This window comes from Equus quagga, chromosome 13, assembly GCF_021613505.1.
Source record: "Equus quagga isolate Etosha38 chromosome 13, UCLA_HA_Equagga_1.0, whole genome shotgun sequence".
NCBI lineage: Eukaryota > Metazoa > Chordata > Mammalia > Perissodactyla > Equidae > Equus > Equus quagga.
In genome coordinates, this window is record NC_060279.1 from 67,883,937 (window position 1) to 67,910,890 (window position 26,954).

The window sequence follows — 26,954 nt, forward strand, 5'->3', positions numbered from 1 at the left end:
ACAAGTCCTAAATATTAATAGCGAAAAGAAAAGTTAAGCCTTCCAACAAAATAGATAAAGGCTTGCTGAGGGGAGTCAGTGTTATTAGTGGGCAATCAGGAGACGAAACAGGAAGAGTTCAGCAGTAGATTTCTACAAGATAAAAGGAACACAGGTGCTGTATTGGAAAACAGGTACTGACAGAGTTCATGGCTAAATTATTGTGCTGTTTCTCTTGCCTCTGGCTCTGAAACCAGTCTAAAGCAAACATGTATGCACTACAGATTAAACAAACATATTTTATTTAAACCATTTACCAGATTTAAATGCTATGCTAGTGACAGAATGAATAAAACCAATCACCAATTTAAGAAATAAAGAGGGGGGAAGAATGGCTATTACCAGACTGGACTAAAGGGACAGTACTTCTCTGGCACTTTCTAGTGTCAAAGCCGCACCGATGGCAGCAAGCATCAGAGACAAAAACTAACATATAGAAGACACACTTGTCCAACCTCTACTTAAAAATCACCTTATCTAAGCTACCAGAGGCAGACGGCTTTGGCCAGCAAGCTGCTTCCCCAGCAGGTCCTGGCACCCAACCCAGCAGACTCCCAGTCTCTGCTTCAGTTCCCCTCCTCTCTCCCATGCTGTGCCCTTATTTCCTGCTAGAAGAGGAATCGAGCAGAGCGGCCGGAAGCAAGGCAGAGATTTTACAGTCAGCACCCAACTTGGGACAGCCCCTGAACAAGTTTCAGGGAAACTAAAAGTAGGTGCTTCCCACAAAGGCTGAGGATTTCTAGCAGGGCAGGAAGCAGTATTCACACCGGAGATAGAACACAAGTCGACTGCTCTGCGCATTATTACCCAATCGTTCGGCGCATTATTACCCAATCGTTCGGCAGTGAGATGTAGCGGAGGCCCTTCCCCGGCATCGTGGTTCTTGCTGCTGCCAACACACCAACTTCCAACAGACTTTCCATTGCAGTAGCAGCGAAGGACCCTGCACTTCTTTCATGCCTGCCAGATACATGGGTTGCCGCAGGGAGAATACACGCCTGCAGGCTCTTTTGAGGCTGATGAGACAGCTGGACTTCTAGGGGAGGACTTGAGCATACTGAGTTCCCTGCCTCAGTGATTTATATGGGAAGTATTCAAGAGAGTATTTGTCCTAGAACTAGTTTGCACTTTGCAATCTGGAGCAGGGGTAAGAAGCCTGCTGATCAAGCTAGAATAGGGTCTGGTCCCCCAGGCTTGATCTCCTCAATGATACACTATCACTGTCTTTATTTTGAAGATAAGGAAACTGAGGCTTAGGGAAGTTTAGTGGCTCACCTGATATGATAATTAGGCGGCAGCAAAATGGGACTCTACCTTAGGCCAGGCCAAGTTGATTTTCTTAACCACTGATCATAATGCCTCACTTCCCTATCTTGTTTCAACACCATCTTGATCGGGAAGCAAATGTCATCTGCTACTGTGATCTTACAACGGCAATTCACTATTCTGCACAGCGCACCCTGGACTCTCAAGACAAGTCCTGTTCCTCACCACATCCTCTTCATGTCCTCTGGGAGGGACTCAAGACCAGCTGAGGGGAAAAAGAAATTACTTACCCGCTTGTCCCATATCCGTACGTCGCCGTCATGACTGGTGGCAAGGCAATTAGCATTTTTTTTATTCCATTTGACCTGTGAGGCACCCGCTGCAAAGAAAAATCAGAAGAAGAAAGCAAGCTGTTGCCCTCAACGCCTTTGGAACCAGAATGGAGCGTATCCAGGGGTGCCAGATAATGAGTTCCTGCTGAACAAGCACAGAACCCTTCAAGTTTCTATGGCTGCACCAACTCCACCATTAAAGAGAAAAGGAAGCCAAAAAATAAACGAATTAACACATGGGAACAGGATCAGTCACCTAATTGAGGAAATAACCTCACTTGGGAAAAAAACGACAGGTTGCCTCCGAGCAGAATCAGCAGGGAAATGCAGTTTCTCACAGAGCCGGAGCTCAGCGCAGCTCTGCTGGTCAGTAATTGACTCAGCGCACAACCTGCTCTTCATCATCGCCAGCCACAAGGCTGGCCCGCCCAGTCAGAAGAGCCTCAGCTCACTGGCTGCTCCTTCCCTTTTTATTTTTTTGAAGGGACAGTCTTGGAAAAGCAAAGCCTCCAGCTGAAGCTCAGCTGAAGAATAAGCCCCAGTGTTGCCCAAATCTGCCCTCAGAAGGTTACGTGCACCATCCCACTCTCATCTCCCCATCGGCAGGTAGACATGGCCACTGGCCCTGCACTGAGTCAGGGAAAGGGAACATCCCAGGCACTGTGTGAACTCAGTCCTTTTCCCATTCTGCCAATACAAAGGGGTAACAACCACCACAAAAGAGCTACTTAAGAGAGGAGGCATACTGTCAGATGCCGGAAGGGGCTGGGACATATCAGCACTTCCAGCTGACTCTTAAAAATAATTAAGTTGGGCCGGCCTGGTGGCGCAGTGGTTAAGTTCACACATTCCGCTTTGGCGGCCCGGGGTTCGCCGGTTCAGATCCCAGGTACGGACATGGCACCACTTGGTAAAAGCCACGCTGTGGTAAGCGTCCCACAAATAAAGTAGAGGAAGATGGGCATGGATGTTAGCTCTAGGCCAGTCTTCCTCTGCAAAAAGAGGAGGATTGGCAGTAGTTAGCTCAGGGCTCATCTTCCTCAAAAAAAAATAAAAAATAAAAAATAATCAACTTAATTAAGTTAAACCCGAACAAAATAATTGCTCTCCTTCCCGCCTCTTCTCATCCTTGCTCAGACAACAGAGAATACTTCTGCTTTGACACCTCTCCCTTCGGGTGGGCTCTATTACTGGGAACACCATAGTAGTTCCAGGGCTCTGGAGAACAACCTGACCCAAGTAGTCTAGAGAGTGCGAGAGATAAAGCAAGGATTTAGAATCTAAGAGGAACTAGAGTTAAGGCCCGGAACCTATCCTTGCTTGGTTTTGGTGAGGGTATTTGTTTGTCGGTTGTGTTTTTTCCTTGAGACACAGGGCATCTTAAGTCATCTAAGAACCAATGGTAGAGATCCCTGAAGATGAAGGAAGGTAATATATTCCTTAGGAGCCCCAGTTTCTTTGCAAGAAAGGGTATCAGCTAAAGAATGAGTAAGAAGAGCCTGCTCCATCTCCTCATGACAGTTATTTTAAGAGTTCCAAGAGAATATATACTTTTCCTAGTGGAAAAGTGGGAATGGTGGTGTATCAGAACATGAAGCCTCCCGAAGGATTCTGGAACCCCCTGCTTTACTAGGATCACGACACCAGAGTCAAACAGAGGCCCCAGACTGTAAGAGCTCTCAGACAGAGAACACTCTGGAGTATGCACGGACATGCTCTTAGCAACTTCCTACTGCAAAGGTAAAACAATGTGCTCATGGAGAGATGGGGACCATGGACTCTGCGGAGCAGCGGCAGGCAATGGCTGTTCCTCTTAGGGAACGTCATATCAAGCAGCTTATAAAGCTCCTCAAGCCTCTCATTTGCTCTTTTTTCCCAGGGTAGCTTTGCAACCACTGAGAAACCTGACCGAGGTGCAAAAGGAAAGAAGTCTCCTCCTTCTGTTTTTTAGAAGGACCTATAACAGAAAAGAAAGCAATTACAACAAGTGGGCTGAAAAAAAGAACTGTCTTTCATTTTAGAGTTCCTCTACAACCAATCTAACTTAGAAACCTGCAAGTAGAAATAACGAAGTCAGGGGGAGGTGACTGAGGCATTTACAGACCACTTGTGTTTTCATGTAGTTGGACGTCCTCTGCAACCACGCCTGCAGGACATTATACGTCTCAGATCCTAAGTGCCTAAAGGTGGGCGGGGGCACCAGATCAATAAAATTGTTAAGCACTTAGCATAGAGACACAGGTGCTTGACTCCTACATTCATTTAACAAACATTTACGGAGCATTTCCTTGGGTCAGGCACAAATGCTGACCTTGGCGGACAGCACTAACAAGACAGACGTGGTCTCTAATCTCACAGCAGAGATAATCCAGCTGCTTAGTACAGTTGTGATGCTAAACGACTTTAAATGATGAGGCGTGGGGGTAAAGGCGAAAAAAGAAGAATTACGCAATCATTTTGAAGGAAACACCAAATGTGTATTCAAATGTACCAAGGAGATACAAAGGAGACAGATAATATGATGTTTTTATCAAGGATTCCAAAATGCAGTCCTGATGATTGGGCTCCATCACTGTGAGTTACATCAGTTCTACGCCCAACTTCTACTCTCAGGAAGTAGTGGGAAGGCTCCTAACAGCCCCAGTGCAGAATTCCAAAAATAGTCAACTCCAACTGAGCAATGAAAACAGGGAGATCAGAAAGTAATTTCAAAGTTTCCGTGCGTCCATGTTAAATGACACCATGGGGACACGATCAGCATAATCTAGATTGTGGGAAACCATAGGACAAACAACATGATTTCTTCAATAAATAAACTGCAGGAAAAGAAAAACAAAAACAAACCAAAAAGGGAGAGGGAAAAGAAACCTACCAATTTAAAAAGATGAGAAATATAGCAACCACCTGCCTGTATGGACTTTATTTGGATTCTGATTCAAATAAGTTGTAAAAAAAAAAAAAAAGGGGGAGAGAGAGTATTGGGGAAATTTGAATACTGCTTAAATATTGTGGCTATGTTTTTAAAGGATTCTTCTCATAAAGAATACGAACTGAAATATTTGTTGATGAAATGATGATACCTGGGATTCGCTTCAAAATAATCCCAAAGGGGATGGGGGTGGGAGTTGGGACAGTGGATGGAGACAAAGATGAAATAAGATTGGCCATATGCTGACAACGGTTGAAACTGAATGATGAACACAAGGAAATTAATTTTCTTCTATTTTTCTAGACATTTGAAAGTTGAAAAACAAACTCATTTGGCTCCTGTCCTTGAATTCTGAAATAAGTTCCTGACCACACTCAACGGTCCGGACTCTAACTTCTGAGAGCAGCCTAAAGCAAGCCCTTTGCAACGTGGAACTTACAATTCTACCCAGCCACGACGGAACATGGGGAATGGGGCAGTCAGTGTGAGAGAAGGAAAGGAAGGAATGGGAGGAAGACAAGTCGGGGGAAGCACACACTCACCTACAGCAGACAGTGCAACGGTAGGTTTCCTTGTGTCTCTGAAAGATAAAAGTCAGAAATCAAATGCCCAATTCATGTGCCACCTCCACCTGCTGCCCTTCCCCCTCTGCACACCATTCTTCACTTTCCTTTCAGTGGGTACTTGGAGTTCAGTGGGAACGTGAGGGCCTTAAAAAGAAGTGTAAGGAAAAGCCTGTCTCCATCCAAGTAGACGAGCTTTCTCAGACACTTCAATTGAGGCCATGTTTGAATTTCAAATCATATGGCTGTATCCACAGAAAACAAACCACATGATTCTGCATGGCCTGGGTGACCCTGATATAGAAGGGGAGGAAGCCAAAAGAATCCCTTCCTGGTGTCATTTCTCCTAGTGGAACACGGGGGACAGTCACAGAGGCATAACTCTGCAAGAACCTTCCCAACAGCATTTCAAAGGTGGAGTAAAAACCTACTCTGGATGTTCACAATAGCCAAGAGGTGGAAGCAACCTAAGCGTCCATTGACTGATGAATGGATAAACAAATGTGGCATATACATACAATGGGATATTATTAGGCCTTAAAAAGGAAAGAAATCCTGTCACATGCTACAACATGGATGAAGCTGGAGGACATAACGCTAACTCAAATAAGTCAGTCACAAAAGGACAAATACTGTACGATTCCACTTATATGAGGTCCCTAGAGTAGTCAAATTTATAGAAATAAAGGAGAATGGTCATTGCCAGGGGCTAGGGGGAGGTGGAAATGTGAAATTGTTGTCCAATGAGTATAAAGTTTTAGCTTTGGAAGATGAAAAAGTTCTGGAGATCTGTTGCATAACATTGTGAATATAATCATGGGTCGCTTAACAATGGCGATACGTTCTGAGAAATGTGTCTGTTAGACGATTTCATCATGTGTGACCATCAGAGTGTACTTTACAAACCTAGACGGTAGAGCCTGCTACATACATACCTAGGCTAGACGGTACTAATCTTATGGGACCACTGTTGTATATGTGGTCCACCGTTGACCAAAACGTCATTATGCGGCACATGACTGCATACTTACTACTGACTGTACACGTAAAAGTGGTGAAAGTGGTCAATTTTATGTTCTGTGTTATTTAACCACAATTTAAAAAAAACCCCAAAACTCTTCCTGGATACAATGGGAGACTCTTGGGGAGAGAGGCTCCACAGTTCCCTACAAATGGTAAAATGACAGCGCTGGGTGGCAGTCTAGGGCTACAAAGGCCAGACAGGGCAAATCTGTGCCTCCAGCCTCCTATTTAGAAAATATGAAGAGGAATTGTCAGTTCAGTGTCTTTTAATCTTTAAACTATGAAAATAATTGTTTTATGTAAATAAGGAATACTCTAACCTTGCCCCATAGCTCCTTGGGTTTTCTGTCTGTTTTCCTAAGAGCTTCTCTCTTCCGTTTCCCTGGACTTTGTGCTCCCTCTGTCCCTCTGGCACTGCCTTTATAGACTCATCACCTCTGAGGAACCAACCGCTGTGGAACGCAGGTTACACACCCCCACCCCCTAGGAATTCCTTTCACCGGTCTGTCTGGTTTGTCAAACTTCAGTATCTGGCTTGTCTTCTGCCTACAGTTCTCCTTTCAGTATAAAACATCGCAAAGCCACTGCCATTTGGGAGCAGAGTAGCCTGGTGAGGGAAGAGGTGTCCCATCTGGGGGACTCTACAGACTCTCTAGTTAGTCACCTCTAACTGTTACGGCAAAGGGAACTTCGCTCTATAAATGGAGAAGGGAATAGACAGTGTTAAAGAACTTACGATGCCGTGGGCCCTGGGCCATGTGCTCCTTACTCTTTACTCCATCAAGAGTAACCCTACCAGGTGGCTCTCAGCCCTCTTTTACGGAGGGGGAATTGAAGCCTCACAAAGAGTAAATAAAGAGCTGAGCAGATGTGTCTCGAAGCACTGCCTGCTGTAGCAGATGTGTGTCTGTGCCCATCAAATCTCCCCATCGTCACTTGCCACTTCAGTAAACGTCAGCCTGACTTCCAAATGCCAGCACCTGTGTTTCTCTGCCAAAGGGATTTCCCTGGCTGCTGAAGCCTATTTTGCAAAGCTTTGTGACAGGACTGAAGAGCCAGGGAATTAAGGCCCTTGGTGGCCACCAATGACTGACAGTGGATAGCACCCCCACTTCCTTAGCCTTTGTGGGTGGGACACCTCTGAGGAGGGAGTTTTACATTAGCATCTAGCGGTCCCCAGTAAGATTAAGCTCCACCTGGTCACAGTGGTACCCAGGTGGATAATGCATCCTGTATTTGTGCCCTTCCCGATCCTGTCTCTCTTCTCCATCCTCCTACAGTATTTCTTTCACCTCCTAAATAATGTGCCTGCAATGTATCCTTGTCTCAGGGTCTGTATCCAGGAGAAATCAAACTAAGAAACCTGATCTCTAAAACGAAGGCCCCAGATCATCCCACAAACAAGTGGTCATGCCTCTTAATTGTTCTTACTTGATATCCCAAATGTAGATGTAGGTGTCCACAGAGCTGGTAACCAGGAGATCTGGCTCAAACACTGCCCAGTCCAAGTCGCTGGGAACACGAGAAATAAACAGAGTAACAATGAAGAGAAAAAATTCAGAGTCCAGTTCCAAAGCACTAACAGATTTAGTTTTTAGTGGCTTCAGAAAGTCATCATTAATGGGCCACTTAACATGGTTTAGGCTAGGAGTCTCCAAAGTTCTTTGGAAAAGAACAAGACTTATTGAGCTCTGAAGGAAACTTTCAGGTCATTCCCCCTGTCATGGCCAGCTATACTGTCACCTGCTCCCCAAAAAGAAATGGGGCATTTCCACTAAAATACTCACACACACACACACAAAATTAAACAGACAAAACAAAGGAAAAACACAAAGTAATTTTTGACTTATCATTTTCTAAATCAGACTCAACACAGATATCTTGAGTAAAACCAACATCTCCTAAAGCAGCGGCAAACAGCCATGTTGCCACACAGCTTTCAAGGAGGGGAAGCAGACCTCTGGTCCTTCTACTCGGGCCCTCCCTCCTCAAAGGCCGTTACTACAGCAACAGTTAACACAGGCTGGGGGTCTAGCCTTTGCCATCATTTCCCAGGTCAGCTTGACCACTCCTGTACTCCCTGCTGCTACTTCCCAGAATAAGTATTCCCCACCCAGAAACAGTGACCTACGGAAAGGATGGATCAACGAACACTCCAGAAGCCAAGTGGAAGGTCACGAGTGGGAGGCAACTATGTATTTGGATAAGAGACTGTGAGGCAGGAGCTCTGGTGGTGACCTACAGCTGCTGAAGGAAGAGCAAAGGGCTGCACCCTAATGTCTCTGAACTCCTGGGCACTGCCGAATATGAGCCAAGGGATTCTCCTGGCATAACTTCATCTCCCTCCTGCAGCAAATATCACCTCTAATCTTTTATGCTCGACTGGGCTGTACCTAAGTGTCTTCTAGGATCAGGGTTAACAGCTACACGGATGCTGGTTCCTAAATACCAGTTATTCTTCACTGTGAAAGCCATCATCTCAGTGAATGCTAATGACCTAGCAGCCACCCACGGCCAACGCAACACAGAGAGTCAAGCCATGGGAGGAGGATGGTGTCTTCATTTCGTTCCCCAAGAGGTTGTGACAAAGCAAGACATTCCAGGGAGCTGTGGAGTGTTGGTGCCTACCTGATTACGCGAGTATGGCCTTGTAAGGTTGTGCCAACTTCTCCACTGCCATCTTTCCACTTGTAAAGGTCGATCCGTTGGTTACTCTGAAAAGAAACAAGGGAAAGAAGGCAGCAGATAGCACATCAGAATATACGCTCTCAGCCTAATCTGCCTAAGGCTGAAAAGGGGAAGCCATGTAGAAACCAACTTGCGTGGCAAAGATCCTACAGGTTAAGCTTTTCAGAAATAAGTACAATTAATATTTGAGCTAACCTCAGAAAAGGAGGAAAAAGAAAGCTTCAATCAAACTACATTTCACTTAAAGAAATAATAAACCAGCAAAGGCTTCCTAAATATCATGAGTTTATGAAACACATTGAAAAGGAAATAAAGACTACTAATAGGCTGTTTAACGATTTCTGAACTGGTATATATATAATAGACTGATTTTCATTTTAGCTTAGAGACATACAGATAGATGTATAAAGTTCTGAGATTTTTATCTTGAAACACCAGATTCCAATTCTAAACAGGTAAGGCTCCTGTGAAAGGTTACGATTCAAAACAGCTTTCAATGGGATAAGAGCGAAAAGAAAGGCCACTTCATCTTATAACAACATTCCCTGCCATTTCCAGAGGATCTGCTAGTGCCATCTATGAACTAGGCACCTTAAGACACCTGTCCTCTGATCTTTCCCACCACACTGCATACGGGGTGTCGTCACCCACGTCATAGATGAGGCTCAAAAGTTCGGTGGGTGCTCAAGATAAAAGTGAGTGTTGGGGCCGGCCCCGTGGCTGAGTGGTTGAGTTTGCACACTCTGCTTCGGTGGCCCAGGGTTCACCAGTTCAGATCTTGATCTCATCAAGCCATGCTGGCGCAGCATCCCACATAAAGGAGCTAGAAGAGCTGGCTGCATATCCTACAATTAGGATATACAACTATGTACTGGGGGACTTTCGGGAGAAAACAAAAAAAAGAGGAAGATTAGCAACAGATGTTAGCTCAGGGCCAATCTTCCAAAAAAAAAAGTGAGTGTTGAAACTAGGACTTGACCTTAGATTTGCCTAACTCTAAAGCTCCTTCTCATGAGAAAGGCTTCCTTCCTACCAAGAGCAAGCAAAGGAAAAAAACCAATCAATGGAACTTCATCAAAAGTAAAACTTTTATGTACCAAAGGACATTATCAAGAAAGTAAAAAGACGATCTACAGAACTGGAGAAAATATTTGCAAATCATATATCTGATAAGGGTCTAATATCAAGAATATATAAAGAACTCTTACAACTCAACAGCAAAAAGATGAACAATTCAAAAATGGGCAAAGGATGTGAATAGATATTTCTCCAAAAAAGATATACAAATGGCCAACAGGCACATGAAAAGATGCTCAACATCACTAGTCATTAGGGAAATGCAAATCGAAACTATAGTGAGGTACCATTTCACACCCACTAGGATGGCTATAATAAAAAAATTAAAAAGCAAAACAAAACAGGAAATAAGTGTGGGCAAAGATATGGAGAAACTGGAACCCTTGTGCATTGCTGGTAGAACTGTAAAAAGTCCAGCGACTGTGGAAAACAGCATGGTGGTTCTTCAAAAAGTTAAACACAGACCAACACATAGCCTGGCCACTCTGCTCCTAGGTATATACCCAAAAATAATTGAGAACAAGTACCCAAAAAAGTACATGTAGACACTTGTTCATATCAGCACTATTCACAATAGCCAGCCCAAACGTCCATCAGTGGATGAACGGATAAACAAAATGTGATGTGTCCATACAACAGAATATTAAAAAATGAATGAAGTACTGATCCATGCTACACCAGGATAAAGAAGCCAGATACAAAAGGTCAAATACTGTATAATTCCATTTATATGAAATGCCCAGAATAGATAAATCCATAGATACAGAACACAGACTAGTGGTTGCCAGGGACTGTGGGGAGGGGGGAATGGGGAGAAACTGCTTAATGGTGTGAGGTTTTACTCTGGAGCGATGGAAATGGTTGGGAACTAGATAGAAGGAGTGGATGCAAAACATTGTGAATGCAGTAAATGATACTGAATTGTTCACTTTAAAATGATTAACTGTCTTTACAAAAAAGGCTGTATTTCTCGCCACTCTTAAACAAATGCAGTGTTGATCCATTTGGACTGAGTACTGAGGGGTCAGCCTAAATCAGTGGTTCCCAATCGGGGGCAATTTTGCTTCCCAGGGGACATTAGACAATGTCTAGAGACATTTTCACGATGAGGGGGAGGGCGAATGCTACTGGGATCTAGTGGGTCGGGGCCAGGGATGCTGCTAAATCTCCTACAATGCACAGGACAGCCCCCGCTATGAAGAATGAGCTGGCCTAACATGTCAGTAGTGCTGAGGTTGAGACACCAGGGACCAAATGATCAGGGGCTAAGTGTGAGAGGGGCACTAAAGGGCCTAGAGGTATAAGCCAATAAAAAGGGCATTCTTCCTAACGCACAGGAAAGAGACTGACAACGGGAAAGTAGTGGACTGACTCTCCTCTTCTCTTTCAGAACAGTCCCCTAAACCAGTTCAACCTCAGACGTCCATGGTGGAAGTCAGATAGTCAGATTCTGTTTTGGAAATGATGAGGAGGAGCAGCTTTTTCTTCCTTCTAAAGCTGACAACGTTGCTCTTCTTTCTTTTCTGTGATGCTTCCCTCTCACAGACTGCCATTTCTGATAAGAACACACCCAGACAGCACTGTGAATAGTCACATGCCCTGGGTGATAAAAAGGTTCCTTTATGAACTGTCCTTCCGGCCCAGTGGAAAAGGAGCCAAACGTTAAGATCCCGAATTGTTCTAGGAGAATAGAATGCTGATATAGAATCTGGCCAAAGATATCAGAGATGGTCTAGCCCAGATCTTTTTTCGGTCATGAATCCCTTAGAAAACTGAATAAAATGTATGTATCTTTTCCCTGGAAAAATTCACATATAAACAGGCACATAAAATTTCAGGGGGTTAACCAATCTAATGAATCCCAATCAAGAAAGAATCCATTCCTTTGAGTGGAAGGGAGTATGGAAGCTTCTGATTCCTCTGACAGCAATGAAGGTCAACCCCAGACCAGCTCACCAGCTCCCCTTTAGAATGTCTTTCAGAGTCACTGGCTAGTTACATTCCTGCTAATGAAAACAGGATCTTAACACACACAGAAATGGAGGCAACTACCTGTTTCCTGTTCAAAATCTGGATTCAATTCTTAAAAACACAAGGTCTAACACCGATGGTACCAGCAAACATTTTCATATATATACATTTTTTTATTCTCTAATTTGCCTCTATCTTCCCTTTAGACATTCACACTTCTTTTCTGCCTGAGAAATGAGGGTTACATTCCGTTCTCTACATAGAATATAGACTGACCAGCCCCAGATCACACATTCAAAAGCCTTTTCTGTACTGTGTAAATGAGCTCACCGAAGCTGCAAAATAGTGCGCGAAGCTGTCATGAGGATTCCACTGTACAGCTCCAATGTCCCATTTGCTCTGGCGAGAGATCTTTCGGTGACCTTCAAAAGGGGCATCTAGATTAACGATGTACAGGAATCGACGGCTAGGAAAACAACATCAACATAACAGCATTAGCGTTAAATAGAAAAGCACATTTAGAATTACATACAGTTTGCAAGCAGTTGCTCAAAAAATCCCCAGATACACATAATGTAGACAGATTCTACTCTGAAAGCCATCCAAGTGACAGGAGTAATTCAAGGTGGCTGTTAGCCAAGTAGGAGCCATAGCCCTATGAGTCTACTTCTAAACACGGTCTTCCCTTCCATATCCATGACAGTCTGATCTCCTCACACCAGATTTGGCTCCAACCCTGTCCCTCTCCCAGCCTTTTCCAATCCCCCAGCTAGGATTAGTCACTGCCTCCACATTACTCCCACTATGTGGTCTGCATCTCGACTGCAGCATTTATCCGTACAGCAGAACTACTCATGTTAATGCTCTCCTCCCGAACCAACTGAGAGTTTGGAGGATGGACCATGTCTTCAATACCCTCATCACTAGGCACAGTGCTTTGCATTCAACAAATGTGTGTTAAATTAAACACGTCACTTATCACTTAGCCAAATATCCTGTAGAAAATCTCAGACTCCCTTGCAAGTTGACTACTTGGTGAAGAAAATGAAATTAAATCTCTCAGGAAGGGAAATAATAACCAAAAAATACTAATAATTAAAATAACATTTAAGTGCCAATAATGTTCAAAGTGCCAAACAATGTCAAGGATCTGAAAACAGGGATGTCCTGTGTTCCTATTTCCCTTTTATTTTAAGTAAAAAATCCTTGGTGTGTGAATCAACACCTCAGCAGCCACCAGCTCCCGATTCTCTGTTGGAGGGCACTGCGAGCCCCCGGATATCAGTGAGGACAGGTGGCCTCAAGAACGAAGGAAAAGATTAACAGTCCCTGCTCAGAAGAGGTAGGAAATGGAACGTTAAAGTGGCACGTAAAACTCTAGCAGAAACCCTAGGAGGGATGGTTAAGGGAGAAGAAGGAAAACACAGAAAAGACACAAATTCACAGAATTCCAGGACTTCTAAGAAAGTTGGTGCAGAACAAAGATCTAGAACCTCTGACTTCCTCCAAAGGAATCACCTGACCCTGCAGCAGGCAGGACGGCATCTTCCCACTAGAAGGAAAATCAGGAAAAGGCAAAGAGCTACAAATGCGGAGTGTGTGTCAACACGGGAGTTCAGAGACATCACAGAGCAAATGCAGAACAGCAGAAAGTGGGCACTTCAGGATAAATATGCCTGATTGAACATATGTGTTTGCCTTCATTCCTCACTGAAGACCCACTAAAACAAGAGTAAAAACATAAAAGACAGGAGCCAGCCCCGTGGCCGAGTGGTTAAGTTCGCGCACTCCGCTTCGGCGGCCCAGGGTTTTGCCGGTTCGGATCTTGGGCGCGGACATGGCACTGCTCATCAAGCCATGCTGAGGCGGCATCCCGCATGCCACAGCTAGAAGGACCCACAACTAAAAAATATACAACTATGTACCAGGGGCTTTAGGGAGAAAAAGGAAAAATAAAATCTTAAAAAAAAAAAAACATAAAAGACAGAAACCACAAAGACAAAGAAAAGGAGAGTGGAAATGAAAAGCAAATGGACAACTGGTATTGGATCTAGAGTAAAGAAAGCTAAGGCCCAAGTGCCCGCAGAGGGGAAGTGAACGAGAAGCAAGCTGATTCACACCGCAGAACCCAGGACGGCTCCGGAGCCAGAGGCCTCAGTCTACAGGCAAAGGGAAGAGAGCGGGCTGGAGAACCAAAAGCAGAACAAAATAAAACAAGGGCAATTGCCTGAAAGAGTGCTATGGAGAGTGGTTTCTGCCTACCCAAAGAGCCAGGTGCCTGCCTATCCTTCACCCGGGTGCAGGGTGGGTGAAGTGCTTCAGAGAAACTAAGTCAGAGAAGCCCTGGGCCTGGAACAAGAGGCACAGCAGAGGTAAGTGTGAGGAGCTGTGCTCAGAATAGGGCTTGAAGTGGAATGTGAGACCCTTGGGCCTCTTCCCCTGCTCAGCACTCATAATGCTTGGCTTTTAGTCTTCAGACAGTGACTAGTGACAGAAGGAGTCTTCTCAGGAGGAAATGACCAGCCCAGGAAAAAGCAAAAGCAAGCAAACAAATAACAACAACAAAATCCTGGAGATAATGACATTTGGGCACCCTCCAACAAAAGGGCCCGGTCCCAACTGGTCTCCCTACATCAAACCCTACCATTAACCCCTGTAAAGAGAGGTACCAATCACTTTAATATTAACAGAGAGTCCATGAGTCCATGAGCATCAGTGATCAGAAGAAACCTGAAAGACAGAGGCCAACACAATCGAAAGGAAGAAAAAGGAAAAGGATAGCACAGAGGGAAAAAAACCCCTAGAATTAATATTCTCAGAAAGGTAAAAGAAGATAATGTAAAGAACAGAGAACAAAAAAAGCTCTTGGAAATTAAAATAATAGCTGAAATAAAGAATTCTGATAGAAGGGTTGGAAGTTAAAGTCAAAGAAAGCTTCCAGAACGCAAAACAAAAAGACTGAAAGAGAATCCATATGGGATATCCAACATGGCCTAACAGCAGCTCTGGAAAGAATCAGAAGAGGAAAGCCAGCCCTGATGGCCTAGCGGTTAAAGTTTGGCACTCTTGTCGCTTCAGTGGCCCAGGTTTGCTTCCTGATCACGGAACCACACCACCCATCTGTCAGTTGCCATGCTGTGGCAGCAGCTCACATAGCAGAACTAGAAAGACTTACAACTAGGATACACAATCACATACTGAGGCTTTGGGGAGAGGAAAAAAAAAGAAGCCTGGCAACAGATGTTAGCTCAGGGCGAATCTTTCCCTGCAAAAAAAAAAAAGAATGAGAAGAGGAAACAGAAGGGGAAATTATCAAAGACATAATGTGGGAAAATCTCTCCAAACTAAAAGACCTAGATTTCCAGACTGAAAGGGCCTTCCCAGGTGCTAAAAATTGTTCTGTATCTTAACCTGAATGGGGATTACATGGGTATATATATTTGTAAATTTATTTGAGCTGTTCACTTAAGTATACACTTTATTACACATATTTTAAAGTTCAATACGAGAAAATGAAACAGTGAACTTCAAGATCAAGTTGAAAAACAATATGGATGTATACACATCTAAGAACATGCCAAAACAGGCACACTTGGTGATTTCCAGTTACATAATCCCACTCTCTCCTAGAACGCTACAAATGACAACATCCACCTCAGCGAACTAACAAGTCTAATATTTGAGACACAGTAATTCCAGGGCACCTGAGAGTATTTATGGGCTGTGAATATGGCTAAGTGATGCCAAGTGTATGTTAGTTATGCTTCTATTTGTTTAGATAAAATAAGTAATAATGTAAAAAAAGGGGAGGCCTCTAAGTGCCCAACACAATGAGTGATAAACGACACACACCAAAGCAATCACGGCGAAAACTTCACACTCACTAGAGATAAAGATCACACTAGAGACAAAGATAGGATTTGAAGGCTTCCAAAGAGAAAAATAGGTCACATACAGAGTCCAGAATCAGAATGGCATAGGACCTCTCACTAATAACTGAGAAAAAGAACCCCGAATACTGATTCCACCCAACAATTGTTATATAACTAAGACTGAAAGAGGGGGAAGGTTAGGAATGTATGTAAGGGACCCACAGGGCTAAGCAAAAGTCCTAATCCTCATCTTCTATTGTAGAAGTCAATTGGCAACATCTACAATGGATAAACGACAATATAGCAGTATATGTATACTATTTGAAAAAAATGGAGGCAATCCAAAAGAGATAGCTAAAAGCCTCTCAAGTAGTTGCTTCTGGTGAGTGGGATCGGGGTGGGGAAAAGGTGAGGTAGGATTTTGCTGCCTGACAATATAAGCCCTGTAGTGCTACTCGACTTTTTAAACTATGTATAGGTATTTCCCTGATTTAAAAAAAAGAAGGTTTAAAAACTGAGGAGGAAATTAATCATATATATCAAAAACCACTGAATTGTACACTTTAAATGGGTGAGTTGTATATGTGAATTATATTGTAATATAATTCTGTTTTTTAAAAAAGTCAATAGGGAGGGGCAGAAAAGAGACACCAATTTTTCCTTATCTACGCATCCAGTGTGACATCAGAAAACTGTACTGATAACTGTCTCTGGGGAGGAGCATCAGAGGGAGGGAAGAAATTCACTTTCCATTGTATAACCTTTGAATTATTTAAATGTTTGCCATGTGCTTTTTTTCAAGGTAAGTTAAAACATGATTTCAAAATAAAATAATGAAGTTACCAGAAAAGAGGGTACTTCATTGATTTATAAATTGGTTCATAAACAGCAAAGTTAATGAAAACACAGCTGAACTTGAGAGGTAGGGGTAATGATCTCAAATAATATGAAAGGGAAGGGAGGACTCCAACATTAAATGTTATCATATTGGTACAATGTTAGGGGGTTAGTAAATGCAAGGATGGCCCTTAATCGCCAGAATCTTAAAAAATTTTGAGCAAGAAGACACTACAGAAATTATGTAGGTCAGTTACTTCGTGATGAAACCAAATTTCTCCATGAGAAAACTGAAGTCCAGGTAAGGCCAACTGAATGACCGTCCAGGGGCTCATAATTAATGGCACTGCCACACTAGAACCCCATTCCCTCAATCCTAGTAACTAACTACCTGTTAGACCATACCAGATAGCATCCTTCTCAACAGTCTGTGCAGTAAACAGAAAACTGCAATTTCAAGACCAAACTACCAGTCACTGAAATTTCAAAGGAATTTTATTGCTTATCTGTTAGGGTAGAAACAAAAATAAACTGCAAATAATTCCCATAAGTGGCCCTGAGGTCACTAGGATAGCAGAACTAAACCCTCTGACCATAACCCTTAAATATAAGAGTATTTCCCAATTTTCCAGAAACCTCTTGATTTGAGACATTTTCCCAGAAATCATGGCAGACAAACTGTGTAAGCTCACTTACCCGGAAAGCACTGCATGCTGCCCCAGACAGTCCACAGACATTGCAGTTGCCTGTGAGAGAGAACACAGATTCAGTTCTGCCAGCAAAGCCAGCTCAGGTTGGAGAAGACACGCAGGCAGTCACCTTTGGGTCTTACTCTTCCTATGACCCAAGTGGTCCCCAGCTGGCAGGTATCACTAGTTCTCTATAGGGGACACTTTTTTACCCGCTTCTAGTTCTAACCTAAATCTCACATTCACCTTCCACAATAGGGCAGTTGCCATCTGTCCCCCTCGACACCAGGACTACATACAACCAAGCTGGCGTATTCTAAATTGAGGAGACAAAAGTCCTGGAGCCCTTGCACAACGTGACTAGCTCAGAGCAAACAGAGCTGTTAAGAGCCCTTTCTAAGCGAAACCTAACCTGAGACATCACACACACTTACAAAGCACCTAAGCCTTTCCAAAGGGCATGGACTCCTCCTCCAAGCCGAAAAGCAATTGGTAATATTCAAACACCACCCCTGCTGAATCCACGGTCATGTTCTTGTTATTGAGATGCCCAGTTCCCACTTAATCTCAGATTTCTAGCACATTTTACTGGTTTTCATTTCCTAGGTCTCTCAATTCCTAGGGAGCACCATCTTTTCAGGATCCAATGTCCAGTTCCCAAAAGGCCACACTGAACCAAATGAATTTACATTCAGGCTGAAGCATAAGGCTTATTTTAACCGTGGCAGTTACGGCCCTAAATTCTCGTATTTGGACAAGTTCAAGTCCTACTGTGTTCTCAGGGTATTATCTGAAACAGTCCGTGCCACTGTTTGGTTATTAAAAGCTCTAAGTTCTTTCCAAGAGACTATCAAGAGAGAATCCATTTTGTACATTCTGCTACACTCACAAATCACAAACAGTAAACAGAAATTCTCTTCATCACTCTCGCTGGTCTTATTAGTGGGCTTCTCACACTCGTACACCCTCAAGAAACATGTCATAGGTAATAGTGGGGACACAAAGCCAGAATGCTCTCACTGGAGGCTGAAAAGTGATTATTATGCATCCTTCATTCCACTACAGTCGAGAGCAGAGAAAAGCCCAGCTGGAAAGGCAGGCAGTGAAAGGAGATGCCATTTCCAGAACACTTCAGTGCAATTTATAGACTAAAGGTATGAACAAGGGCAAAAGGGTACCTCCAACCAGGGGTACACAACCTTTCTAGAGGGTGTGTGGTAGACAGAATCCTCAGGCGGCCCCAAGATTCTGAGCCCTTGGTGTACACACACATATTCTCCCCATTACTCAAACACTAATATAGGTCCTGCTGTGAAGGATTTTGTAGATGTAATTAAGGTCCCAAATCAATCAGCCTTAAGATAGAGAGATCTGAAATAATCCAAATATCCATCAGCAGATAAGTGGATAAACAAAACGTGGTATATACATACAATGGCATACATGTTTGAAAACATTATGCTAAGTGAAATAAGCCAGGCACAAAAGGACAAATATTGCATGATTCCACTTATATGAGGTACCTAGAACAGGTAAATTCATAGAAACAAAGTAGAATAGAGGTGGCCAGGGGCTGGCGGTGGTGGAGAAGGGGGAGTTACTGTTTAATGAATATAGAGTTTCTGTCTAGGATGATGAAAAAGTTCTTGGGAGAGTGGGGGCAGATAGAGAGACCTAATCTCATCAGACCTTTAAATCTAGGTCTAGAGGCCAGAGACAGAGGAAGTCAGAGATTTGAAGGGTGAGGGATTTAAGACGAGGGAGATTGTCTATTGCAAGGTGACAATAAGTAAAGGTGGAAGGACCTGAGAGAGGCTTCTAGGAGCTGAGAGTGACCCCTAAATGACAACCAGCAAGAAAATGGGGACCTCAGTCCTATAACCCCCAGGAACTAGATTCTGCCAACCACCTGAATGAGTTTGTTAGCAGATTGTTCCATAGTCGATCTGGCCTCCAGATGGGAACACAGCTGACAGACGCCTGGATTTCAGCCTATGAGATGCTGAACAGAGAAACCAGCCACGCAGTGCCTGGACCTCTGACCTACAGAACTGTGAGCTAACAAAAACGGGTGTCAAGCTGCTAAGTTTGTGGTACACTGATAGAATACTAATAAAGGGTGATCTGGTAATAATATAAAAAAAGTTATGCTCTTTGACTCAGTAATTCCACCTCTGGAATCTATCCAAATACAGCAAAACCCTTATGTGCAGAGTTGCTTATCTGGTATTATCTTATTATCTACAAGTGAATTATGCATATCTATACAACAGAATATTCTGGAAGCATCAAAAAATGACATAGAAAAATGCAGAAGCCAAAACGGTAAATGGAGTATCATAACTCACCATATCACTTTATCAAAAATCAGAAGTTATTTTTAAATAGTAAAACAAAAAAAGACCTAACTGATGTTTCCTTACTCCTACCCCAGAAAAAAAAGAGGCCAACACTACATTTGTAAGAGCACATTAAGGAGGTTACGCTAGGCTGTCTCAAAGAGGGAAGGGAGAGAGGGAAGTGCTTTAAGCAGAGGAAGTGAAAATAACTTGACCAGAGTAAAAGCTGGCTCTTTGTAGGGGACAGAATTCCCCACAAGACCTCACCACCCTCAATGCACCAGACAGGGGATGGCAGAGTGTGCTAAGTCTGGACATCAGGGGGTTAAGAACCGTGGGATTCTTCTATGATCCCACTGCAAGACAGGAAGAGAGCCCCTCTACTGAGAGAGAATTTCCCACCAGCCTGCAGGAAGGGACTTGCGGATTAAAGACAGCTTAGAGAAGTAAAGGAAAGTGGTATTTTAGACCCTACTATGGACTAAAATTTAAATCGGCTACTTATGCCTAAGAAAAACACTGAAGAAAGTATATCAAAATGTTTAAATGGTAATTGTTCCTAGGGGTCTTTTTATTTCACTCTTCTAAATGAGCCTACATTTTTGTGTTATTTATATATTTGCATTATTCTATAATAAAAAATGCTTTTTTTCAAAGGCATTCCAAGTCTCTTCTCTCTCTACTCCTCTCATCCCGGTCTAGGCGCTCAGTGCCTGTGCCCTGATCTATAGCAACAACCTCCAAACAGTGTACCTTCCTCTCTCCCGTTCCTCTTCTAACACTAAACCTTCTGAAAATGGAGTCCTGATGACATCAATCCACCGCTCTAAAACCTTTATTGGTTTTTCACTCTGAATAGAATCAAGCGGAAACCTCTCAGCCTTCAAACTCTTCCAAATCAGACGCTTACAGAACTTTTCAGTCTGACCTCCCACACTCTACCTGCTCAAACCATACCCATTCGCAGCACTCACCTTTCTCAAAGAAGGTCAGCAACTCTCCCAATTCCAATGAGATGCTTAAGTTCTTCCCTCAGCCTGCAAAGTCCTTCTTTCCTGCTCTGCTGTTGAACTTCTACTCATCTTTTAAGTTCCAAGACACACCTCCTCTAAGAGGCTCACCCGGAGGCCACCAAGGGGATTCCACCTTCTCTGCTCCTCTGTCCTAGGACTTGCCTTAACTTGCTTTGTAGGAGTTACTGCTGTATACATACATTTATCTTCTCCCTCTAGCTGGTGAGCCTCTGCAGGACAGGGTCTACTTCTTTTCTCCCAGAGAAAAGCACCCAATGAGCTGCTTTGTACATACAGATGCTCTGTGAACATTTTCTGTTTAAAGACAGGTCAGAATCAAGGCAAAATCAGGGTCCTTCCAGCTCATACTGTGCTAAGGCACTCCTTGACATTCCAAAGAATTTTTTGGTAGACTCTCTTCATTATTCCCCTTCACTATTTATCAGCCACGAATTCATCCACACTTCTAAAGTTCTTTCACTCCTTTAATATCTCCTATGGTAACAAACCTCGATAGTTCACTGCCTGCTGTGTGAAACTTTCTACTAGAATAGAGCAAGCTGATGATAAAAATTTGTGGACGTTACCCACACACTTTATAATGTAAAATTCCAAACATGTCTTCTTTCAACCTCTGTTGTTAGATACTGAACTGTCCTCTCCCACCTGTAGGAAAACAAACTTACTGTTCAGAACTGCTCTCTGTCAAAGAGACATCTTTAAACAGAAGAGAATAAAGCCCTTGTTTCTTCAACTGCAGGAAGGATGGTGGCTTTTGTGACACACTTTAGGAGTCATATGACCTTTATGAAATGAGACTACAATAGCATTGACAGTGATGTTTGATTCTTATTAGCCTGAAGAAAATATAATTAATAATTTGGATAAGATGGGCTGAGGCCTAAAGATATCAGTTCCATGAGACCCTGTAAGCTTTCATACACAAATTGCTGTTGTCCTTATTTAAAAAATCATTTCTTCATGAAGGCATTTGGCTTTACCAATCCAAAGAAAAAGACCACATTTTATTAAAAGGAAGAAAGAGTCTACATAGCATTTCTGCAGATGTAAAATGGAGTTTGTCCAGTACAGCAGAAAGGATGTGCATGGGCTCTGGGGTCAGAACGGGATTCAAAACCTCATCTACCACCTCTCAAGTGTACAGCAATAAAAAATGATCCAGCCAAGGTTGTCATTGACCTCTTGCATTGTTGAAATTAGCAGATACCTGTTATTAGCTATTTTACTTGATCTTGTGGCAGGATCAGAACCACGTTAATGATCACTCCCTCCTTAAAACCTTTGGCTTCCATGACACGACTCTCTCCTGGGACTCCTCCAAACTTTGGACACCCCTTCCTAGTCTGTTCCTAATCATTTCTTCTTATCTCTGCCTCAGCTCAGGCTTTCATCAGTCCTCACCTGGACAGGGACACCTGCCTATCACCAGCCTCGCTCCCTCCACCCTCAGGGCTGCTGCTGGACCTCAGTCTGGTTACTCTCCTTGCTTGCTCATGCACCTCTAGTGGTTCCCCACAGCCTGCAGGATAAAGTACAACGCCCTTAGCATGACATTAAAGATCACCTAAGACCTCTCTTCTGCTCACTTATACAGACCATCTCATGTCTCTCACCTCCCAACCCCGTCCCGACACTCCAGCCATGACAAACTCTTTATAACGAATTTCTTCCAGCCCTCCAAACTCAGGCAGCCACTCTCTCACCTCTGTATCCTCACACCAGCTGCCTCCTCTGCCTGGAAGACACTTCTCTCCATTCTTCACTTGGCCAATTCCTTCTTGTTCTTCAGGATTCAGTTTAGGCTCTTCTAAGAAAGTTCTTCTGAACCACCCCCTCTCGCACCCCCAGTATGAATCAGCTGTGCTTCCACGGTACCCAAGGCTTATCTTTATATAGCACTTACAATACTTTACAACAATTCTCTATTTACCAATATGTCTCCTCCATTAGACTGCAATTCCTTAAGGGTAAAAATCAATTCACTAGCACAATGCTTGGCCCATGGTATGTACTCAATAAATGCTAGCTATTACGGACGATACAAGTCTTAAAAGCTTATGCTATACAAAAATTCATACACAAATGTTCATGGCAGCATTAGTCACAACAGCCAAAGTAGAAACAACCCATAAGTCCAACAAGTGATGAATGGATAAACAAAACGTGGAATAGCCATACAAGGGAATATAATTCGACCATAAAAAGGAATGAAGTTCCGATACATACTACAATATGGATGAGCAGTGAAAACAACTAAGTGAAAGAAGTTAGTCACAAAGACCATAGATTATATAATTCCATTTCTATGAAACGTCCAGAATAGGCAAATCTAGAGAGAAAGTAGATTAGTGGTTGTTGCCTAGGGCTGGGGGAGTCAGGAGACCGGGGGGTGATGGCTAAAGGCACAAAAGAAACTTTGGGGTGATGAAAATGTTCTAAAAATGACTGTGGTGATGGTTGCACTCTGTGAATATACTAAAACGCATACCTTAAACAGGTGAATTGTACGACATGTGAATTACATCTCAAAACTGCTACTAAAAAAAGCTTATGCTGTAACATTTTCATCTGTTAAAAAACAACAGGTATGATATTTTACAATGGTCAAATAACATTGAATTTGGAGATGGACTGCTTTACAAATCCATTTTGGATTTACACTTAAATATTGCTACAAACACAATGGTTCTGTTAGAAAGTTGATCTTTCTGGGAAGGATGTGTAACACAGCTTCTTAGGACTACTTTTCTATCCTGATTCAATGCAAAGGAAAGCCTCTCTATAGACTAGTCTTCTGCCATCCACAGAACAAAATCTAGGGTTTGTTTATTTGAAGGGAAAGAAATCAACTTTCTCTTTTGACCCCAGCTGAATTACAAAGAGCTGCTCAAAAAAACCAAAATGCTTTGCCTGTTAATCCTGCCAAATGATACAAAGTGGAAACATCCACCAATGCAAATTAGATCTAGCTCAGTTTCCCTAATATTGATGTGTCACACGCCTGAGCAAAGACTCTAATGTATGCATTATCAGATTTCATAGAATAAAACCCAAACTGAAACCCACTGATATAAAAAGGATCACACCACTTCAAATGACAAGATCCAATCTCTTTAAATTAGAGTCAGACCCTGCTGCCAAGGTTGCTTTTGAATGATCCTGGTCTAATGCTTACTACAGGTTATCTATCCGAGGTTCTGTTCACATGCTGAGTACAATGGGTGTTTCTCGGGAGGTCTCCCCCTTTAAAGTGAGAACATCCTCACTTCCCCACAAACTAAATAGGCATAAACTGGGCATCACTCGGAAAAGCACCTAAGCTTTCTGAGTCTCAGGTTCTTCATCTGTAAAATAAGAGGGTAGATGAGATGTCTTCTAAAGGTCCTCTCAGCTCCATGAGTCTATTTTGTCAGGCCAAGTTTGTTGCTTCCATAGGCAAGTTTTCTAATATGATCATAATAATTAACATGTATCAAGCACTTAATGTATGCTGACCACTATGCTAAGTGCTCTGCATTGACTATCTCATTTAATCCTCACAGCAACTCTGCAAGGCAGTGTGCAGAAAAGATTTAACACAGCAGGCGTGAGACTGAGAACCTCAGACGCCTGCTTGCGAGGCTGGCTCTTGGCTGGGTCTGGGAACTTGGACTTGGGGAGTGCTCCCACAATTCCCTAACTGATAAAAGTGGCTCACCGTGCCTAAACTATGTACAAACGATGCAAGTTATGCTGAGCACCTGTTGCCCTTCTGGGAGTCTGGAATTTGGGTACTACCTAGAGGGTGCCTATGTGACCAGCCCCAAATAAAAGCTTTGGGCACTGAGTTTCTAACGAGCTTCCTTGTTAGACGACATTTCACATGTGTTGTTACAATTGGATGCTGGGGAATTAAGCATGTTCTGAGTGACTCCACGGTGAGAAGACTCTTGAAAGCCTGTGCCTGGTTTCCTCCAGACTTCACCCTTTACCTTTGATTTTATTTTGTATCCCTTCACTGAAATAAATCATAACGGCAAATACAGCTGTGAATCCTCCTAGTGAAACTGGGAGTGGTCTGGGAAATCCTGCACACAAGCAGGTACTATTATCCTTGTTTTATGGATGAAGAAACTGAAGCTTAGAAAGGAAGTAACTTGCCCAAGATCTCACGGCAGATAGATGATGTTCAAACAACAAAATCGCCTAACAACCCATTTCTCAGAATGCATCCTCGTCATTAAGTGACGTGTATCTGTACTGGAACTGAACAATTAAGTAGGTGGATGGAAGACAGTAGGAGCCAGGTTTCTCCCTGTTGGAGTGGGAGGTTACTGATAAGCAAAGGACGGAGGCCACAATGATCCATGTGATAATGGATTAGAGTGGAAGATAGAAGTGTGAACTCATGTTCAGCTTAATATTGATACAGATGATTACATATAGAAATATTTACAGGGGCCGGCCCCGTGGCCGAGTGGTTAAGTTCACGCGCTCCGCTTCAGCAGCCCAGGGTTTCGCCAGTTCGAATCCTGGGCGCAGACATGGCACCGCTCATAAAGCCATGCTTAGGCGGCGTCCCACATGCCACAACTAGAAGGACCCACAACTGAAAATACACAACTAGGTACCAGGGGCTTTGGGAGAAAAAGGAAAAATAAAATCTTAAAAAAAAAAGAAAAAAGAAATATTTACAGATATGTGTATATACATGGATTAGTATATATTTCCTTGCTCTGTCAGCCGAGAAGGCCTAGAGGCAATGACACTCCAATAGCAATGAGCACATCTAATGCCAGATCTTGCTTTCTAATATCATTCTCTAATAAAAGGAACCAGGGTTCCTTGGAAAAATGTCTAATTTTAGCACTGGGGCAGGAAACACACGAGATGAGAGTTGAGCATTTTGTAGTACCAGAAAGTAAGGAAGTATTATATATTAAAAAATAAAAATAAAAAACGATGGGGGTATGTCAAAGGAACAAAGGAATCACCTGAAACAGTTGCCAATGGTGAAAGCTTAAATAATTTGAGGAAGAAAATAAAGCAGTATTGAATTATAATCCAAAGTATAAAATAAATATCTATCTATGAGTTCATACAAATATAAGTAATTAAATAAATAAATAGATGGGGAAAAATAACTCCCACTCTTTAAGTATGGGCTGCATATAGACTCTAGCTTCCAAAGAGTATAGTATAGAAAGAGGGCAAAAAGAGTAAGTTTACGGTGGAGAAATCCGACAAACTCTATCTCGACTAGGTGATCAAGGTCAACATCAACAGTGATATGTCACGTTCATTGTATATACCCTTGATATGATGTGATGAGAATGGCACTTTAGGGTCTTCCTCCTCAAAACCCATAATCCCAGACCAATCATGAGAAAGACATGAGACAAATCCCAACTGAGGGACCATCTACAAAACACCTGCCCAGTACTCCTCAAAACTGTCAAAGTCATCAAAGACAAAATCTGAGACACTGTCACAGCCAATAGGAGCCTGAGGAGACATGACAACTAAATGTTAATATGGGATCCTGGATGGAATCCCAGAACAGAAAAAGGACATTAGGTAAAAACTTAGAAAATCTAAGTATAAATTTTGGTTAATATATCAATATTGATTCATTAATTGTGGAAAATGTACCACACTAGTGTAAGATGTTATTAATTGGGGAAACTGAGTGTAGAGTATATGAAAACTCTCTATACTATCATCCCCATTTTCTGTAAATCTACAACCATTCTAAAATACAAATTTATTTTAACAACCATGAAAACCTAAGTACTTTTTTTCCTAATTCCTGTTAATATTGTTAATCAGTATAATTGATTTTCAAAATTTACTCACTCAACAAATATTTGTTGAGTGCTGTTGCATACCAAGCACTAGTCTAGGCACTAGGGAGACAGAAGACAAGACAAAATCTCCACCCTCGGGGACCTTACCCTGTAGTAGGGGAAGAAAGATGAAAACAGTGAGTGAGGGGGAAAGTGATGCAAGATGTGATGTGAGAAGTAGGCAGATGCCAACACACAAAGCAGTCCAAAATAAGGAATTTATATTCTATTCTAATTGGAAGCCACTGAAGGATTTTCATCAGAGGGATATGAATGAATTTATGTTTTAAAAAATCACCTTGAGGGCAGGCCCTGTGGCCGCGTGGTTAAATTCGCAGGCTCTACCTCAGCGGCCCAGGGTTTCACTGGTTCAGATCCTAGGCGTGGACATGGCACCACTCGTCAGGCCATGCTGAGGTGGCATCACACATGCCACAACTAGAAGGACCCACAACTAAAATATGCAACTA

General features: G+C 42.8%; 1 protein-coding gene across 2 annotated transcripts in view; it reads right to left on the reverse strand.

Annotated features, from left to right (window-relative positions):
• The window catches only part of WDR59 (WD repeat domain 59), an 84,032-nt gene that overhangs the window by 50,336 nt on the left and 6,742 nt on the right, over positions 1–26,954 (reverse strand). For both annotated transcript variants that reach the window (XM_046682272.1, XM_046682273.1), the window contains exons 2-7: positions 17,294–17,343; positions 12,219–12,354; positions 8,781–8,866; positions 7,584–7,664; positions 5,109–5,146; positions 1,596–1,684 (exon numbers count right to left, since the gene is read on the reverse strand). In XM_046682272.1, the coding sequence (XP_046538228.1) occupies positions 1,596–1,684; positions 5,109–5,146; positions 7,584–7,664; positions 8,781–8,866; positions 12,219–12,354; positions 17,294–17,343 (480 nt within the window). The remainder of the gene's footprint in view (positions 1–1,595; positions 1,685–5,108; positions 5,147–7,583; positions 7,665–8,780; positions 8,867–12,218; positions 12,355–17,293; positions 17,344–26,954) is intronic.